We start from the raw sequence: 11,891 nt of genomic DNA, 5'->3' as shown, positions 1-11,891 counted from the left end.
GTCCAGTGGTGAACCATTATCCTTAAAGTTAAATATGATTATGAGGATAATAGTTCGAATCTCCACGGACTTAAACTCTCTTAATTAATTGTAATTGTGTGGATATTACTTATAATATCTTTCTTACTTACAAAATATGAGTGAAGTAAAAACATCTCTCTCCTATGAGGGGTATTTAACTGAGTATGTATTTCATAGAATAAAAATATAATAATATAAATTTTAAATATATATATAATTATAAATATCAGTACAATAATATGTTGTTATTTATAAATATTTCTATTAATTTAAAAAAAAAATCGAGAGAGAGATATTTGGGGAGATAGGTCTACCATCAAATCAAAATCAAATGAATGAGTGCATAGACACAGTTGGTCCCCACGAACAGAACGCCAAGAAAGATAAAACCACGAAGACAAAAGCAAAAAGTTGGAAGTGACCAATCACTTTCTCTTGTGTTAGAAAAACACAGACCGCTCACTTTCTCGGTCAGATCAGATCTATTCATTGCTAAGCGACACGTGTGGTTACATCATTTGTATTTTCAACAGCTGCCTGTCTCTCAAGTCTCCAACTTCAAAATTCTCACGCTACAGACATGAGGAAATATAACAACCCCACATGGGTCAAATTCAAACCATTATAAGTTCCCCCAACCAAAAAAGGCCAAAAAAAAGGGAAAATAAAAAAGAAAACTAAGAAATAACCCCAATGGTTAAAAAATGGAAAGGAGTCGAGCTCTCTCGTGGGCACGCGAATGACGGAATGAGAGTTGATTTTCCTTTCTCTTTAGACTTATAATAATCTTATTATGAATCAAATGTATAAGTACGAATTATATCCTAAAATTAAAAGTTAAAAAAAAAAAAAAACCCAGTCACCTAATCACTTTAATCTCAAGTTTTTAAGATTATATGTATAAAAAATTTGCAATTAAAAATTTTATTTTTTGATTCAGTACATAAGATTAATTTCTGTCGGCCGCCATCAAATATTGAATCTTTCAATGTTTCAAATTTTACATTTTATATTACGCGTTCCAAGATTTCATATGATAACTAGAATCCTTCACTTTATAAGCTGTAAAGGGACACGTACGTTAGTAAATACCTAATAATAATAATAAATGGGACGCGTATATTGATTCTCCATTACTATAATAATAAAGATTACATCTTTGGATAGGAAAAATGCTCAAGCCGGCCGGTACTCTACTGGGGAAGAGCGGATGCCGATGGCAAATAACCCAATGAAAAATACATACCTACAAGTTAATCTTGAAATATAATAATAAGATATTTTTGTTCGTTGAGACTGATTCGACTGTAAATATACCTAACCAGTTACCTAAGACCTAATTTTAGTCAAGGAGTAATTAATAAACTTGATTACAAAGTTTAATCACACCAATAAAATCAAAAGAACAAAAATCAGACACAAGAATTAATAGTGATTCAGATTCGGTTAATTATTCAGCCGACGTCCACTTGAAGATTAGAGCAAAATTTTTATTAATATAGGAAAACGAGTGAAATCAAAGGGTTATGTGAAATTCTTAATCCAATTAGGATAAAGTTTAAAGTGAAAATCCTTCTTTTAATGATTTTAACCACCTTCCACACTTGTGATACGTGTTTTAATTAATCCTTTTTCAATGTGACATACATCCGCGTCGTTTGAATTTTGAAGTTTAAGTGAGATCATGTGTAAAAACATGTGATTTCATTTAATTGAATGGAAAACAAATGCTAGTTGCCATATGCTTGTGATTTTGCCTTAATCAATATATCATAATGCTTAAAACTGAATTTGTCAGATCAATAAACTTTTAAAAAATAACATGTCGTGTGTGTTTTGTTTTTCAAACTTTATATATATATATAAGTGATTTTTCAATTAGGAATCTTTGATTTTATTAACTAAAAGATAAAAAAAATTAAATTTTAATATACTACATAATAAAATACAATATATTAAAATTTATATTTATTTTATTTTTTAATTTATTCTTAACTTTATTAAAGTGAGATACCCTTAATGAAAAACTACTCATTATAATGGGATGATCATAAGATATTTGATCAAACGCTACCCCGCTCTCCTCACGATGGCTTGGCTAAATCAAATCAAATACCAAAATTACAGTTATGTACGAATAATAATAATAATAGTTAATTAGAATTAAAGAAGGTAAAATGAAATGATGAGAAACAAATTATTAGTCAAATAAGGAGTCGCATGCATACGCGGCAAAGGCAAACAAAACCATCAATCACGATTCACGTCCCCCGACTCGTCTTATTGCGCGATTTAGTAGGCCCGTCGATTTTCATTGCTCGCCAAATCTTTAGGCTTTAAAAGCATTTGTCGTGAGTGGAGTGCGGCCAAATCAATGTCTTTGGTGCTCTTAAATCTTTAATAGTTTCCACCATTTTAGCATTGCCGGCCGGCCCCCTTTCAACGTCAGGGTCATGAACTTGACCTAGTTTCATACTTGTTTAATAATGCTAGGCGTTTGATATTAAACACCAACTTTTATTTCAATTTTTTTAACTCTATTTGATATCTTCTGTTCGGTGACAGTTGTGACTTAAAAACTCACAGTCTCTATTCCCTCAACTCCCAGCATATATACCTTACGAAATCAAGTAAGAGAGTTGGTACGGCTTCGTTGTTTGCCATTGAAGCCTTTTAGTTTGAAAGTCGCCCAAATGATCAATTAGTTACTTGTTACCGTGGATTAGTGTGATTCTTTTTTTGGCTGATGCTTCGGTGCCAAGCTAATTAATCTGGCTGATGGCTATGCCCAATAGTCAACACGATGTGCATATTAGGTAAACCATATATTTAAAATCATACCAAATTAAAATCAAATTAATTATCTATTGCATGAAACGAGTACATCCTCATCATCATGAGAATGAGACAGCTGAGCCTTCTAATTATTTGCATTAGAATTTATTTTATTTCATGCTAGAGCAGGTAGGCAAGTTGCACGATCAATGACAAAGCTATTTCTTAACATGGACCCAAAAAAAAAAAAAAATCCCACTGGGAATTTAATAGTCATTTTCTCGTGGGAATATTTGAGGATGTTTATTTATTTTATTTATTTTTTTAATTCACAATGACATGAGATAGAGATGCCTTCTCCATCAACTATAGAGTCTTATTTGACTTTCTTTTTTTAAAAAAAAAAATTAAGTGGCAGGAAGCAGCAGTGCATGGTGTCTAAAGAGATGCCAGTTAATTAATTTTATACAAGATGGTTTTAATTAATCTTAGGAATGTTAGTGATATTTTTGTCAACGTAACCATCAACATTAGGTAAAATATTTTCCAAATACGGTAAGATTATCTGATATTGATACTAAATCTGTTAAATAATCATTAGTGAAACTGTTATTATTTCATTATTGTCTGGTAGTTTGCATTATTGAATATTGCTGTTATTATTTATCTGAAAAAATTTTGATCTTTTTTTTTTTTTTGGAATCTACCCAATTAAGAATAAAAATTTCTCCTATTTGGAAAACTTAAGTGGGAATAGAGAGCATCATGTCATTTTTCATCTTTGTATTTCATCCATTAAGATCTAACCTATTAAAAAAATAAATAAAACTTAGCCCATAAAAAAATTAGTTTTTTTTTTTTTTAAATATTGATTAATCATCATATTACTGCATTACACAGATATTTACAACTGCTATTATACCAGATATATTACACTGATATTTACAATCAGAAATACATGATTGAGACTTATATTATTACATTGAATTCTGTGAAGTACATGCCCAGATAAATAATCCCTTACAGAAGAGGGATGTCCATACTCCACTCGTATTACACAAGGGAGAGGAAATTTTTGAAATATTAAACAAATAAGCACGTTAGCCCACCACTCCGACCAAGGCCGAAGTGGCATAAAAAATTAGTTAATTATATATAGTAGGACTATGTTGATAAAACTGACAAGAAGTATTATTTTATCAAAACTGTCTATCCTACTCAAATTTTCTCCTTCACAGACAGTTTGGAGAGACTGCTCACAAAAATTTGCAAACATAAAATGCTACTAATAAAATTTACTTAAAACTTAAGTTCTATTCATACAATTGAAAAGGACTTTTTCCAAAATAAGACGTGATCTTTAAAAAATAATAATAATAAAGATGAAGATTATTATTGCAAAAATAGAAACCAATTAAAATTTTTGATAAATTTCAAATTATCTCAACTTTTTGAGCCCATAAAGTTTATATTGAAAATAAAAACAATATATATAATATAATCTTCAAAGGGAAATAAAAATTTAAGTTTTAATTTAATTCTTAATACTATGTGTCACTTATATATTAGATATAAATATCATTATTTATAAAATTATTTAACTATCATTTATTACTATATTAATTAAGAATCAAATCGAGACGTAAAGGTCGTATGCCTACCATTCTTTAAATGTAAATTTCAATCTCAATTTTAACTATTAAAGTTGTCGAATTTCCTTTCCAAAAAAAAAAAACAAAAGTTGTCGAATTTCCAAAAATAGGTCCCACGTGATGATGGGCCCCACTACCTTTTATTAAACCATTACACTGAACAGCTGACACGTCAACGTCTGTTTAGTGAATGTACAGTAACAGAAAACGCTCATCCGCATTTTCGGCTGAATTGAATTTATAATTTTCCAAAAATAACGCGGAATATTTATTGAATTATAACAAGACATGCAACGATGCGTCATATGATTGGCTCCTTTCCATCCAATTAAAAAATTCTGACTAAAATAACAATGTTTTGAATAAATCTAAATTTTTTAATACAAGTTACAATGTCGATATTATTTATACCCCCCAAAAATTGTCGGTATATATAATTTTTTTTTAAAATTTATATTCTAAGTAAAGCTGTGTTATGCTGTTATGTTTATCGGTAATATGAAAGGGTATATTAAAGTTCATAAAAAAAAATCCATAAAATTATTTATCGATTAAAAAATATTTTCTTTTTTCTTTCATATTTTAATTAATTGGTTACTAATTTTAATGATTAGTACAATTACTTCCAATGATAAACAATTTTTCTTTTTTGGTCATGATGGTAACACAGCTCAACAATAAAATAAAGATTCAAAAAAATAGGAATTTTAAATGGATAATTCATGAAAATAATGGAAAATTAGCATACAAATCCTTGAATACCACTATGTTTCCTTAAATAATGGCATTTTTTTTGTCTATTTATTTCAAAAGAAGTCACTTACTCTTCTTATTAAAAAAAAAAAAATTCTTACTCTTAGAAAATATCAGTATTTTTGGTTTTATTTAAACTCTGTTTAATATAACTTTTCAAGTAGAGCTTTTGTTAGTAGAGATTTTCCAAGTAAAGTTTTTGTAAAAAAAAAAATTATTTTTTTGTTGTCAATAAAAACTTTTACCTAAAATTATAAAATTAAGTTAATAGGCAAATTTTTTAATGTATGTTATGAAAAGAATAAAATAAGATTATTAAATAAGTAAAAGATATTTTAATATTTAAAAAAGCTTTCTAATATCTACTTGCAAAAGCCTAAAATTTGAGTTTTACTATTAGGGTAAAAATAGTTTATTTAATCTTCAAAAGCTCTATTTAAAAAAAAAAACAACAACAAAAAATTTTGATACGAACTTATGAGATAAAATAAGTACTTATAACCATTAAATAAATTATACCAAACAAACACTTAGTATTGTATATATTGCTCTAGTTGCTATGAACTTATAAAGTAAAAGTCTAAATTATCAAATGAAAGACGATAAATGGTTGCTAAATATGAAAATAAAAATTTAAAAGATTTTATTCGAAAATTATTTTAAACAACCGTATCAAATTTAATAAATTGGGTAATAATTCATAATATCAGCTTCCAAATTATAATTGCAAGTATTTATCATATACTTTGACAAATTGATTTTTCGTTTCGAAGTACGACCAGACTTCATACATCGACGAAATAAGAGCTGGCTAGTGGAAGCGGCTACTGCCTTCTGGCCGCCTAGCTGCTGGGAATTTAATTGATATAATTAGACAAACTATGCCCGCCCGTAAGATTTTAAAAAAATTTAGGGACCCATTTGCTATCATCCCAAATAATAATTATAACAAATAGTATTTTAGATTTTTATAATATGAACATGAAATTTAATCAAATTAAAAAAGAAAGAAAGACAGTGAGTATAATTTTGGTGCCTCTGCTCTTCAAGCCTGACAACATGGACACACAGAAATTTCAACCTATTAGAACTCGAATTGTGAAAATCTATCATTTCATTCATTTTCATTCACATTGCTCTCTTCCCTTTTCGCGCTGTACGTTTTCTCTCTCTCAAAGAAATTCGAATTTTAATCACTTTCTCTTTCTTACGTTTTTCATTGTCAATTCATCGTGCGTTCCACTCTAATTTCCTATCACTTTTTTCTCTTCTGGGTTCTGCTTTAAACTTGTAGTTTTGCTTTAGATCTTCACAGTTTCGTTTGTTGCACCTGTACGGCTTCTGTTTCTGTAAAGCAGAGAGGCTCTCTGTTATTTTTTTCTATCTCTGGTACTTTCTTAGCATTTACAACTAAAGTCCCTGTTATTGTTGTTATTTTTGTTTTTGTTTTTGTTTTTGCTTTAAAAGGCCTGTTATTATTATTATTTTTATTCTTCTGCTGTTCTTGTGCTAGCTACCCTGCTCTCTATTCCCAGTTGTCCACTCGTTTTATCTCTTAGGATCACAAGGTTTTCCGAGATGGGATTTTGTTGATCGGTGGTTTTGAATCTTAATTCCGTTGATTTGGGTTTGTTCTTTCAAAAAAATTATTCACTTTTTAGTTTTGTTTTCGAAATATTGATTTGGGAAACGACCCTTTTCTTGGCTTAGTTTGTAAATCTATATTTTTTTAATTTTCTGGGCAGACATGCTCTGACATAATTATAGTCTATGTATTTTTTAAAATTCTTGTTCAATTTCGATCCTTTTTTTTTTCCCCTTTTTGATGTGTTCTTTTGGTTGGTTTGTTCTCTGGATCTCGACTGTTTTTTCATCTCTGAGTATCAAAATTTTAATCCTTTTCTTTCACATGTAAAAAATTTCATATTTTGTTAACTGAACTGATATTGCTTGCGGATTTACTCACAATTGCTTGCTTTTTTGTTTTGCAGCTCACAAGGGGGTGTATTATACTTGATTTCTGACATAACTGAGGCTTACAATTGATTGCAACATAGATAAACAATCAGAATCTGCCGAGATGCTGAATTTTGGCAGGGCCAGAACTCAGCAAAGGCAGACTAGACCTACGTCCTTTGGAGGTAAGAATCAGAATCTTCATAATAATTGAATTATGGTCCATTTTTGTAATATTTGTTACAATTGCTTCCTAATTGAAATGGGTTGAGTTAATTTATGTAATGAGAACCTTGTTGTGCATGAAGGTTTGGATTATGCAGACCCCAAAAGGAAGAGCAATTTTGCTGGAAAATTTATTTTGGCTGCTGCTCTTACTGCATTGTGCATTTTCCTGCTGAAGCAATCTCCAACTTTCAGTAGCCCAAGCCCGGTAAGTCCTTGGTCATATATCAAAATTTCATCTATTTGTTGAGTATTATGTTGGCTTAGAGTGATTATCGGTTTATGCAATTATTTTTCATTTTAATTATTTGTTTATTTTAAGTAGATGATTATAAAATTTCCAGTTCTAAAATTGTTTTACTTGATCTGCCATCCTTCTAGTTTTCCCAACATGAAGAAGGGGTAACTCATGTCCTGGTAACGGGTGGTGCTGGCTACATTGGTTCACATGCTGCATTACGATTACTGAAGGACTCATACCGTGTAACTATAGTTGTATGTTTCTTATCCATATATAATTAGTGCACTGCTCAGTCATTGTTAGCTCAATAATGTCACTTGATGCAGATCTTGAGGAAAATGATCTTTCTTTCTGACAGGATAATCTTTCACGGGGAAACATAGGTGCCGTAAAGGTCCTACAAGAATTATTTCCAGAGCCTGGGAGGCTTCAGTTTATTTATGCTGACCTGGGTGATGCTAAAGCTGTATGATAACCATGCCTTTGTTCTTGAAGTTCAGCTTTTGATTATAACTGTGACATGGATGTTATGATTTGATTACTTGACTGTTATTTCAGGTTAACAAATTTTTTTCAGAAAATGCATTTGATGCTGTAATGCATTTTGCAGCTGTTGCTTATGTTGGAGAAAGCACCCTTGATCCTCTCAAGTGAGTATTGTTTGGGATATTTATTATGCCAATTTTAACTAGTCAAAACTACAGTAAAAAGGTACATACATCTTTTGCTTGTGAGAACCGGCCCCTCTCGGCAATGGTACTGAAATTTATCAAGTTCTCCAGGGCTTGTTTTGATTTTAAATGTTGACTTGGTATCATAGAGCCTTGTACGAGATATGAAAATGTGCTCTTTTACACCATTTAAGGGGAAACCTTATTTTTTATTTGCAGTTACAATCCTTTTATACGTCTGTATCTATTTTTTCCCCCTCTCTTGAGATGTTTTGACATTCCATTCTATGAAAATGATCGATTTTAGGTTTTTGCAGAAAAAAATGTCTTCGGTCCAAAAAAAAAAAATCATATGAGCCAATCTAAGTGTTCAATTGCTGGATTGAGTATGATAACACTGGAAACATGAGAAGGGGAAAATAGGGATGGCTAGATTTTACAATATTAAAAGTAAAGAATGATTTAGGAATGGGACTACCTGGTCCAAAAGTAACGTCATTACTTTTAATGCCTGCAATTTTTTTTTGCTTACATATTAGATGTATGTCCATTAATGATATCTTTGACCTCGATTTGTAGATATTATCACAACATTACGTCAAATACCTTGGTAGTATTGGAGTCAATGGCCAGACATGGCGTGGATACTTTGATATATTCCAGTACATGCGCAACATACGGAGAGCCTGAAAAGATGCCCATTACTGAAGAAACTCCACAGGTGAGTGTAAATTCTTGGTTAACTGTTGACAACAAGAAATTTTGTAATTCATAGTCATTTGTCTTAATTAGTTATGTTTTTATTTTGAGCTCTATTGACTTTTTTTTTTTTTGGGGATGCATTGTGTCTGTTAATAGACAACTGATCAATACTGTTGAATAAATGCAGGCTCCAATTAATCCATATGGTAAAGCTAAGAAGATGGCAGAAGATATCATCCTGGACTTCTCTAAAAATTCAGACATGGCAGTTATGATCCTACGGTTGGTGGTCTTTTTTACATTAGTTGCTTTTGTTATTAAAATTAACCCTACTGACCGTAGGCTTTGAAAACAATGTACTTGAGTTTGATCTTTGTGCAAGTACTTTTGAACTTGTTGCGGAAAATTTTACAAAGACTGATTAAAATGTTATTCTATTCATATGCCACTTTTTTTGAAATATTAGACACATACCTTCTCTTTTGGATTTTTCATCCTGGTAAATCAGAATTACTCACTATAATAGTTACAGATTAACTTGTTTTTGTGATAATTTGCAGGTACTTCAATGTCATCGGTTCTGATCCAGAGGGTAGATTAGGTGAAGCTCCCAGACCTGAATTGCGTGAGCATGGGCGAATATCAGGTGCATGTTTTGATGCAGCTCGTGGTATTATTGCTGGGCTGAAGGTATGCTACCATATTATGACTTGACCTTATATTTTCATGGACAATGGTTTTTTGATCTGCCTAAATATATGACAGAAGGCACATTCTCATACGAGTACAGGAAGCAAAATGAATGAGTTTTGAAGTAAATGAATGAATTAAGAACTAGACTCGACATATAAATAAATCATCAGTTTGGCAAAAGAAGAACACAATTTTTCTCATATCATTTAATTCTTAAATTAAAATGTGCTGATGTGAGGGTAGCGACTGCCTGGTGTGTGTAGGGAAGGGAAGAAACAGAAACTGACTGTTTGGAGTTCAGAATTCTGTACATGGTTTATAATTGGATATTTGAAAATTTTTCTCTTGGCCTTTCCAATTGAAAACTGACTACATGATACAGGAATTATATGGTATCATTACTAAATAATTAGAACATCTATCTTTTAACAGTCATCCTGTTTCTTTTGAAATTTCTGTGTTTATAGTGAGTGAACATGCTTCTTGATGTGTCATAATATACAATTACTTGGCATCTGACAAATCTGGTGATTTGGCTTACTGGAAGGTCAAAGGAACAGACTACAGTACAGCAGATGGAACTTGTGTTCGTGATTATATTGACGTCAATGATCTGGTTGATGCTCATGTCAAAGCTCTTGAGAGGGCACAACCTAAGAAAGTTGGAATCTATAATGTTGGCACGGGAAAAGGTACACTTTTAGATTACTTTCTGATAGCATTACCTGGATACTATTCAAGGTTTGGAAATGGAGTTGAATCAAATGTTTTTTTTTTTTTTTTTGGGTGTTTCTATGACCAGGGAGATCGGTAAAGGAGTTTGTTGAGGCATGTAAAAAAGCAACATCGGCAAATATCAAAGTTATATATGAACCTCGCCGCCCAGGTGACTATGCTGAAGTGTATAGTGACCCGACCAAGATCAGGCTTGAACTGAACTGGACTGCTAAATACACTAATCTCCAAGAAAGCTTAGAAATCGCTTGGAGATGGCAGAAGTCTCATCGTGGTGGGTATGCATCGATCATATAGGGAACTTATTTTATAGCCATTAATGTAATAGACAACGGAGGCAGGCCCCCCGGCAGCCACAGTTAGAATAGGGGTGAAATTGAGAGTAGATTATTTCTTTATTGATCATATATTGTGGTCTAGCTTTAGAGAGGACCCCGCATTGTTCAATGTATTTGAACAGATGATAATAGCTCAATAATTATGATATGCCCTGGTGGCTGGTGCAGCTATGCACCTTTCATTCAGTCCCATGAGTGCTTGCTGCTGCATTTTTTTCCCTTTTTTCTTTTCTCATATTTATTATTTTAGATAAGCTCAACAATTTACTTTCCGTTGGTGTTTATATAGTAAATTCCTGCTACTTGCAATTGCGTGAGGCCTAATTTTTTTGCCATACCTTGATTTTTCTCTGCTATAGATTGGGAAATTCTTCTAACCAAAAAAAAAAGAAAAAAGAAAAAAAGAACTTGAGATTTGTTGCGAAAAACTTGGAACGGAAAAAGGTGGCAACGCTGCGCCACCTCGCTCCGTCCAAGTTATTGGTATAAAATTCTGTTGAAGGCTACCGCCAGTGGAAAACTTGTGGCCTGCTAAGTGGTAACACTTTTTTTTTTTTTTTTTTTCCTTCCCTCCAAATAACCAAATCTGTAAAAAGTACCGACTCCAACTGATAGTTAAATATGGATCAATGAATCTGGCAAGTAGCAACCCTTAACAAAGAAGATTTTGGAATACGATTAACACACACCGTATCCGTATGGAAGAAACACGCATTAGTTTAATTTTAGGTTACAAGTATTATGTTAGAACTTAGAAGTATCCTTTTGTTTAACAGCGTTTATTTATTTCTCATTAAATTCTTTTGATTTTTTTTTCAATTTATTTATTTAAGAAAGAATCATAAATAACACTTCATACATGATGCAGCTTCTGGGAATTCTCTACCATCAACTTGATAAAAGTTTAGCTTGCTGAGACGAAACATAAACTTGTGGGCTATAGTCATTAAATGAAAGCTCTTACCTGTGAAAGACCCCAAAAGAAAAAAAAAATGATAATGTTTTGGTAGATCTGACTTTTAGATTGATCATTTTGACAGATATAATAAAAATAATATAAGATTTATTTAATGTTTAAATTTCCTAGTATAGACAATTTGCTAAAAACCTGAAATTTCATTAATTACTT

General features: G+C 31.4%; 1 protein-coding gene across 5 annotated transcripts; it reads left to right on the top strand.

Moving 5' to 3' along the window:
• The first annotated feature begins 6,200 nt into the window (after positions 1 to 6,200).
• LOC102629137 (UDP-arabinose 4-epimerase 1) lies at positions 6,201 to 10,948 on the top strand. Of its 5 annotated transcripts, XM_025095263.2 has the most exons (12): positions 6,340 to 6,357; positions 6,496 to 6,590; positions 7,193 to 7,342; positions 7,466 to 7,590; positions 7,764 to 7,877; positions 7,982 to 8,089; positions 8,182 to 8,273; positions 8,874 to 9,015; positions 9,184 to 9,278; positions 9,557 to 9,686; positions 10,237 to 10,381; positions 10,492 to 10,948. In XM_025095263.2, the coding sequence occupies exons 3-12, from the start codon at positions 7,282 to 7,284 to the stop codon at positions 10,719 to 10,721; spliced, it is 1,242 nt and encodes a 413-aa protein (XP_024951031.1). In that variant the 5' UTR covers positions 6,340 to 6,357; positions 6,496 to 6,590; positions 7,193 to 7,281; the 3' UTR covers positions 10,722 to 10,948. The 5 variants fall into 5 exon arrangements, with proteins under 5 accessions (XP_006468380.1, XP_024951031.1, XP_006468379.1 ...); XM_006468317.4 differs by lacking the exon at positions 6,496 to 6,590 and having other exon boundaries at positions 6,201 to 6,357; XM_006468316.4 differs by lacking the exon at positions 6,340 to 6,357 and having other exon boundaries at positions 6,377 to 6,590.
• Positions 10,949 to 11,891: the final 943 nt, after the last annotated feature.

The sequence above is a fragment of the Citrus sinensis genome, chromosome 2 (assembly GCF_022201045.2).
Source record: "Citrus sinensis cultivar Valencia sweet orange chromosome 2, DVS_A1.0, whole genome shotgun sequence".
Taxonomy (NCBI): Eukaryota; Viridiplantae; Streptophyta; class Magnoliopsida; order Sapindales; family Rutaceae; genus Citrus; species Citrus sinensis.
Note: the sequence above shows the minus strand (reverse complement) of the source record. Positions and strands in the feature narration are given on the sequence as shown.